At 34.6% G+C, this 8390-nt stretch overlaps 1 protein-coding gene across 1 annotated transcript in view; it reads right to left on the reverse strand.

Moving 5' to 3' along the window:
* Positions 1 to 57: 57 nt before the first annotated feature.
* The window catches only part of Cd46 (CD46 molecule), a 34724-nt gene continuing 26391 nt past the window's right edge, over positions 58 to 8390 (reverse strand). The window contains exons 10-11 of the mRNA XM_029538761.1: positions 1094 to 1214; positions 58 to 1008 (exon numbers count right to left, since the gene is read on the reverse strand). Of these exons, the coding sequence (XP_029394621.1) occupies positions 828 to 1008; positions 1094 to 1214 (302 nt within the window). The 3' untranslated portion in view covers positions 58 to 827. The remainder of the gene's footprint in view (positions 1009 to 1093; positions 1215 to 8390) is intronic.

The following is an 8390-nucleotide window of genomic DNA, read 5'->3' on the forward strand; positions in this document are numbered from 1 at the left end:
ATATTATTCATAAACATTACTATCATATTTTAAAACTACAATTTATCATTGCTTATTTTGACAGACATCAAGACTTTTAAGCAAACAAGGTTATATTAATAATCTGTTACGACTTTTTTCTTCCCAGTGCTAAGGAATGAATTCAGGGTCTTATACATGCTGAGCAAACTTTCTGCTGAGCTTCATCCCCAACCCATGAACAACTTTAAGTTCAAGTCTTTGAAATTTTGGTTTTTAATAGGCAGAATTAAACTATGATTTTCTTTAAGCTTTTATCCTCTTTATATGGAGAGTTAACTGTCGGGTTCTCTAATCACTAAGACAAGTTCTCAACCTCAGCTGCAAATTAAAATCACCAGAAAAATGAAAACTTCCTGTGTTTAGGCTGGAACTCAAATTCATAACAGGAGAGCACACTGGGGTGGTACTCAAGTGTAAGTAAAGAACCCTGGGGGAGGCTAGTGGACAGCCTCAGGTGAGAAACACTGGCCTGACTTTGCTTAATCTGCCTTACTTCATATTTGCAAAGGCAGCAAGAATTATTTTCACATAAAAATCATCATGTACTATTAGTTACACAGGTTTTACTTTGTTTTTTGAGTCCTATGAATACATTCAAGTGATATGAAAAGTTACATCTCCTATAGGCACATGTATACAGACTCTTAAATGTGGCTAACTTAAGGCTAACAAATAAAAGATAAAGAACCTGAGGAGTTAGAGCTTCACAGGACTGGTAGGACATGCATTGGCATTAGAGGTACATGAATCAGAGAATATTACGCATTTCAGGTGACAGATTGAGAGTGTGAAAAGCACAGATGTGCTTAATTCACAGCCATTATGTGCAGTGAAAGTGTGAGGCATATGGATAAGAGCTCCAACTGGACAAGGTTTGATATCTGCTTGGAAATGTGGCCTTCTTCCTGCACATACCATGTCACAGGCAGAACGTCCTGCTTAGTACACAGGCACTGGATACTGAGAACCCTTGGTGAGCTGCAGGGGCTGAAATGTGAGGTTATAGTAGAGAGGTTAGGCACAGATTGTATTTATAAACACAGATTTGATTTACACTAGGAACACACATTACCACAAATGAAGCTCCTGCAAATATATAATTTTGCTTTTGCCAGACTTGAAGATCCAGTTTTCAAAAATGGAACAGTAATGACTTCCACACATGAGATTTTCATCTTGCTGCAGATACATTTCTGTAGTTAAAAGAACATTTTAAGTTCAAATATGCCTTTTTCTCTGTCATTTAGACAATTTTTTAAAAAACACTTTTCCTTGTATTTATATAACTGACAAAGAATTTGGTAAAAATAAAATGTATATTTATACAGACATGTGTCAAATATAAATACTAATTTGAAAGTTAAATTTGAAGCAGAGCAAGCTATAAAGGTAAATTTATTTTGAAAATAAAATATTTGATTGAAAATATTTTAAATTGAGTTTTAAAACAGTAAAGCCATTTCTTGTCTTTAAACAATTAGTAATTCTTTTTCTTAACTTGTTATTTTTTGTCTCTTTTTTAAATGCTATGATTTTTAAGTATAGCACCATGCATAGGTACAATTGCTACCTTTTTTCTTTTTTAAGTATGTGAAAATGAGTACAGATTTCAATTTTTCTTAATCAAATTCCTAGGTGTTTTTTTTTGTTTTGTTTGTTTTTCTTTTCAAGAGTTATCTTCCTGAAGTATCCACTTGGAGGGTAAAAGGGTTGGAGTGTCACTCAGAGTGACTGTAGGTATTTATACTCAAAGCAGGTTCACCCTCACTCAGTTTCAGTTTGGACTCACAGTCTTCTCAAGGTGATGTTTCCGGCCCCTCTATGCTACTAAACATAAAATTTAAAATACACCTCAGAAAGGGCAATTAATCAGAAATGGCAGTTTTTTTCTCTCAGCAGTAGTTCCTCAGAGCCTGACTGGACTGGGGCCTGATGGAGGTCAAGCTCTGTTCTGAGTATGACCTGCCTCCAGAGCTCCTTCAGTGCAGCTGACAACAAGGAGCGCCACTTACAAGAGGGAACAAAAATAGTCATGGGAGGCAGAGGGGAGGGACCTGGGAGAGGGGAGTTGAGAAGAGAATTGGGGGCAGGAGCAGGTATTAGGGGAGACAGGAGAGAGGCCTAAGGAGTTACTGAGTGAAGGTGTGTTCCAGGCTTATCAACTGAAATTTCAGGATTCTCACTCAAGTATGTAACATTAACTCTAAAGTCACATACCACCCAGTAGCTAAGCACATTTGGCAGTGCTGTTCAGTGTTTACGTCTCAACTACTCTATTCAAAACAAATAATGTAAAAACTCAAAGAACAACATTTTGTAAGAAAAACTGGTTTATATAATTTTAATATTGGAGAAAAGCTATATAGTAAATCTCTTATGTTGGAAATCAACTTTATGACAAATCAAGCATTTTTGAGACATCTTGATTTTGCACTGAGTATTGTATCTTTCTGTGCATACATTCTTCTTTTCCATACATTTTTTCTTTATTTACTTCCTTCCTTTTTTTTTTCTTTTTTTTTTTTTTTGGCAGAGTGGTCTCATTATGTTGCCTTGGATGGAACTCACTATGTAGATGAGCTGGCCTCAAACTTAGATCTGCCTGCCTCTGTCTCTTGAGTGCTGGGATTAAAATCATGTGCAGGATGATCCTTATGTAACTTACAGCATGACCTCTAAATTTGGGGGTTAGTAGTAATTTTATTAAATGATTTCTAAACAACTATTTTCCTAACAATATTTTCCTATGATTTCTTTGGTACAAAAAAAAATGTAGAACAGCCTATTAAATACTCATATGTTTGGGTCAAGTAGAAAAAATAATGCTGAAATTCACTGGATTCTTGACTTTTCTGCACTATGTTGTGGTATTCCTCAGGTATCTGTATTGACCACAGTTTTTAAGCAGACAACTTATAGATGATAAAATAATTAAATCAGTCAATATTAATTTAAATTATACCAAGTAGTATCTTAGCTTTCCATTAGCACCACTAATGGAAACAATGAAAATTACTATTATGGAAAACAAAACATGAGTTATGCAAATAATATTTATGGAATAACTCTTATCTCTCACAGGATGTAAGTAAAGAAAAATCTTAGATGAAGTAAAGAAAATCATGCATATATTTTAAAAATTCACAAGAGGAAATACTTAAATAAAAAGCACCTGTTCAGAAGCACATAGACTTTTAAGATTAATGTCAACCAGTATGTTGCTTCCAAGAGGAGAAAGTGTACAAAGGTGATTGGGAAGAAAAATGGAGACATGTGTGGACTATACTAATTTGAGACATGTCAGTGATCTTAACATACTCTCTTGTATATGTGATAGACTAGTCTGACTGAATAGCAAGCTCTGGAATTTGTCCTCTCTTTGCATCCCCAGTGCTGTGATTACAAAGCATGGACCAGCACACATGGCTTATTATATTAATCCTAAGAATTAAACTCAGGCCTTCATGCTTATATGGCAAATAATTTACTGAGAAGTTACCACCCCAGTCCAAATTCTATCCTTTTCTTATACCTGAGAGACAATAACCAATACTGTAGAATATTTTTGGCTATTTTTCACAAACTTAAATGATGCTAATGCTCTTAAAGTATTACTTGTACAATGTTTGTAGTCTGTGATGAGGACTGGAGAAGGATCATTATGCTCTCAAGTCATCACAAATATCTGTTTACATCAAATCCAGTTTTTAAAACCATACTTTACCAACAATTTGAGAACATCTATGCTTTCTTCCAGTTATTCCCCAAAATAGAAAAAAATTATACATTTTATATTGTCTTGTGTAAGAAGTTAGCCAGCAATGTGGTATTGTGAAATATATATTTGGTCTTTATTATTATTCTGTAGCCAACAACTCTTGATATCCTTACACTCTTCAAAATGATGTCTTTTTGTGTGTTAATGAACTGATTCATGGCTGGAATCTCTTAGAAGCTTCAGAAAAGAGCTAGACAGTACTCGAGCATTGAAACTTACCCACACTGCCCAGCCTCCAAAAAGGAGAACTGAAGCCTAAATGATCTAATTAATCATGATTATTTAAAGGAGGGGCAGAAAAGACTGGTTTGGAGAGTCCAGACAGGTGGAAAAAGGTTTCTAGGGGTAATTCCCCTGAAGGCAAGGAGTCTTTTTGCTCCTTCACTGACGTACAATTTTCCTCTGAAGTTCAAATCGGTTTGAGTTCTGTGACTCTAGCAAATTAATTGTGGTGAATATACCTTATAGTTAGTGGGTCAGAAGCACAGGTAAAATAACTGAGCTTGGGACTGACATCTAAAGGGAGAGTTGTTGAGATCTGAATTGAAGTAAATAAAAGGCACCACTTGTCTACTGCAGATCTGATTGATTTCTGTGTGTGGAAAATCTACATATTTTCTCACAGCAGTTTTCTGTGTTGATTGTCAAGTGAGATTAGAGGATAAAATGAATTTATTATTCCTGATACCTTAGAGGAAATGAAAGCCACATTGAGGGAAAAGATTATAGAGATTAAACATGATTAAGAAAATAGCACAAGGGCTGGAGAGATGGCTCATCAGTTAAGAGCACTGACTGCTCTTCCAGAGGTCCTGAGTTCAATTCCCAGCAATCACATGGTGGCTCACAACCATCTGTAATGGAACAGTGTATTCACATATAAAAAATAAATAAATCTCAAAAAGAAAATAGCACATAAAAGATAGAAAATATTTAACTTTTAAATATCTTAAGATAAAGACCACCGTTAACCCACTTTTGAAAAAGTTATACATAGATGAGGTATTGAGGGGTGGGAGAGATAGCTGAATGGTAAGAGGCACTTATTCTTGTAGAGGATCTAGGTCTGGTTCCTTGAACCACGTGGTGGCTCACAACTGACTGTAATTCCAGTTCCAGGGTATTTGGTGCCCTAAAATAGCCTCATGCACTAAGCATGTAGATTTACATACATGTAGAGAAAACACTTCTACAAATAACACCCACACCCACACCCACACACACACACACACACACACACACACACACACATATATATATATATATATATATATATATATATATATATATATATATATATATATATAAAATGGTTGGGTGTAGTGGTGCATCCTTTAATCCCAGAACTTGGGAGGCAGAGGCAGGTGGATCTCTTGAGTTTGAGGCCAGCCTTGTCTACAAAGTGAGTTCAAAAATACTCAGAGCTACATAGTAAAACCCTATCTCAAAAAAGAAGAAAGAAACAGAAAAAGAAAAGAACAAGAAAAACAGGAATAATAAGAAGAAAGACTTAACATTCTTAAATATCAGAAAAGAAAAGAAAAAGACAGCATGGCAGTAATTTTTTAAAATTTCATCACTGTGGATAATTTTATACAGTAGACCAAACAGCACCCTTGGGAATGCATTTAACAGTAGGTCTCAGACCTATGCCAGACCAAAGGATCAGAAGATCTCCAGGTGATTCATAAGCCTTATTGCTCAGGGTGTTGAAGAAATGCATCTCACTCTTTGGGATTTAGGTATATTACTACTAGGGAGGCAAGTCAGGAGGATAATCACAAGCTCAATGCTAGCCAGAGCTATATAAGGAGATATTCCCTGATACAAACAACAGAAACACCCACACACATCTGTATGTGAACTTCAGTGTTCTGAAGGCAAGCATTCTGAAAATTAAATTACCTTTTCTGTGTGCTGGAGATTGACCCAATGCCTAATGCATGATAAGTATGGGGAAACCTAACTTTTAATTTAACCATCATATGTTATATTGGTATCTTGTCATTAAAAGGTGCAAATTATATCCTAAAACACTATCATGAATTTTCATCGCGTGATGTTATAAACAACAACAAAAAAGGGCAGTAAAAAGTTGCTCTGTTTTATTTTCTTTGGAAGTTATTTCTACACAGGCCTTTTAATTAATAAAACTACTGATATTATTACTAATTGATATTGTTTATTCTTGTGGTTTAAAAACATAACCAATAGATCAAATGTTATTATTAGATGTTCTATAAATACAAAATTTGAGATTCAAATTAAAGAATTACAGATATTTAAAACAGATAAAAGTAATATTTAAAAGCTTCCAAATTTATTTGCTCTTTCCAGTTTTAACTCTGTCATAGAGGCCTCCCCCCTTTTTTGGTGGTGGGTGAATAAAAATGTGATTGACAGAAAATGCAAAACCTAAACAAAGCTCTATTGCTTTAGTATGGTTTTACTAATAGTATAGAAGATCACTAAAATGTATAGAGATTGGGGCTGGCAAGTCTGGGCAAGTGTTTGAGTGGCTTCCTCAATCTAGTGAGAATTTTGGTTTCTTTAAAATTCTAGTTATGTGAATGTTCTTGTTTTAATCCCAGATATGGGATAAGAGGGACAGCAGGTGATTATGATTTGCCTCCTGCACTAGCAAGGGATGGTTTTGCCAGCTGCTGATAGTTTCTTTAAGTGTGTGATATTTGGAATTCTGGGAACTTTTAAGAGGGTATATACCCTAAAGTGGGTGGGGTGCTCTTAGGAGGCTGCTGCAGTTTGTCAGGTAGTCGCGAGCAAAGAGAAGAAATTAGAGTTCCTGACAGCATAGATTGGATTTGCCCCAAGGAAATCAAGCCCTTAATCATCAGGAAGAAGTCTAAAGAGATCTATGCCCCCTTTCCCCTCTAACCTTTTTCCTCTCCTATTTAGTGTTGGGGGCTTGAAAGGGATTAGAGTGGAATAAGGGTTGGAAGGATGGTAGATATAAGAACTCAATAGAGTAGACCAAAACAAAACAAAACAAACAAACAAAAAAGGCCAACAATCTAGCTATCTGATGTTTTTATTTAAGTTAGTTAGAATAAAGTGACTTTATTTTTAAAATTAAAAAAAAAGATTGGGCCTTTTACAAGTGAAAAATATACTTCTATCATATAGTTCAAACCCAATGATTAATTTAAAAGGAACATGAAACATGGGCCTTATATTTATTAGGGATGATTTCAGAGATATTTTAAAGTGACAAGAAAAAAATGAAATTACCTAAATCCTATCAGAAACTTCAAAGCACTAATGTAATCTGTGTCCTAAGATTTATTCCAAATCTTCCATTATATGTAAATTTGCTACATTTAATTTTACGTTAACTCCCTGTTTTTACCTAGGGACATACCACCCTAAATACCCCCTTCTCCTCTAAAGCCCCATTTCTTTTGAAGTATACGTATTTTTAATTTTTCCTGTTTTAATCTCCCTTTGTTTTAGTCTTTATAGAGGTAGAACACAGATAAAAGATAATAGAGTGCCCTGTTTCATGTTTCCTTTTAAATTAAGTTTTGGCTATAGAAGTATATTTTTCACTTGTAAAAAACTCAACCTATGTGGGTGGGCAGGGGAACAGGGGCGGGGGGATATAGGGAACTTTCGGGATAGCATTTGAAATGTAAATAAAGAAAATAATAATAATAATAAAAAAACTCAACCTATTTTCATTTATATGAAATATATTTATTCATATTAGTGATTGTTTATTTAAATTTATTTATTTTTAAAATAAATTTACTCTAAAAATAAAGTCACTTTATTTTAATTTTAGTCTTTCAGCTACTTCTAATACTAATTAATGAATGAGTTAGTAGTCAAAAAATTTAGGAGAACATGAAAGAAATCAAATGGTGATGGTCTTAATCACGCCAGTTAACATTAATAAATAACTCTAAATTATACAAAAAAAAAATCATACCCCTACATAGCTTCTTACCACTAGCCAAGTTAGACAAATGCAAGCTTTTCTTAAGAATCACAGTAACTACAATGTAAAACTATCACAGTGAAATATTTCAAATTTAATTTTGGCCACTTTTGAACTTAGAAAATAGGGAACGCTTCATAATTATCTTGTTTCACTAAGCAGCTTAAATTTCAAATCCCATAGAGAACTTTCTTGTACTGATAATAGCTGCTAGAAAAGCAACTTCACACAGATCCTTTTGCTGCAATGATGTTAAAATAGTTGACCACACTTTAGCAAAGAAATGTAGTTTGTATGGCACATAACTACAGGCATACTTGGAAAAGGAGGGTGCTCAAGGCCTTTAAAGGACAAATCAGTTGCATGAATAACAACTTAGAATACTTGCCTTTTCTTCCTGTACTCAAAATACCTGAGCACAATGAGACAAATTATAAAAACTCCAACAACTACAAGAAAAGGAAAATAAATAGCATGTAACGCTGAGAATTGTTAAGGCCTAGGTAAAATATTAAGGCCTAGATGGAAGGTTAAAGTCTAGCTAGATAAAATGTTATGGCCTAAGTAACAGTTCCGTGGTTAGCCTGCCATTGTAAGGAAACTTTTGTGGGAAGCGGGGGGGTTGGGTGGGGG

This window comes from Mus pahari, chromosome 5, assembly GCF_900095145.1.
Source record: "Mus pahari chromosome 5, PAHARI_EIJ_v1.1, whole genome shotgun sequence".
NCBI classification, from domain to species: Eukaryota; Metazoa; Chordata; class Mammalia; order Rodentia; family Muridae; genus Mus; species Mus pahari.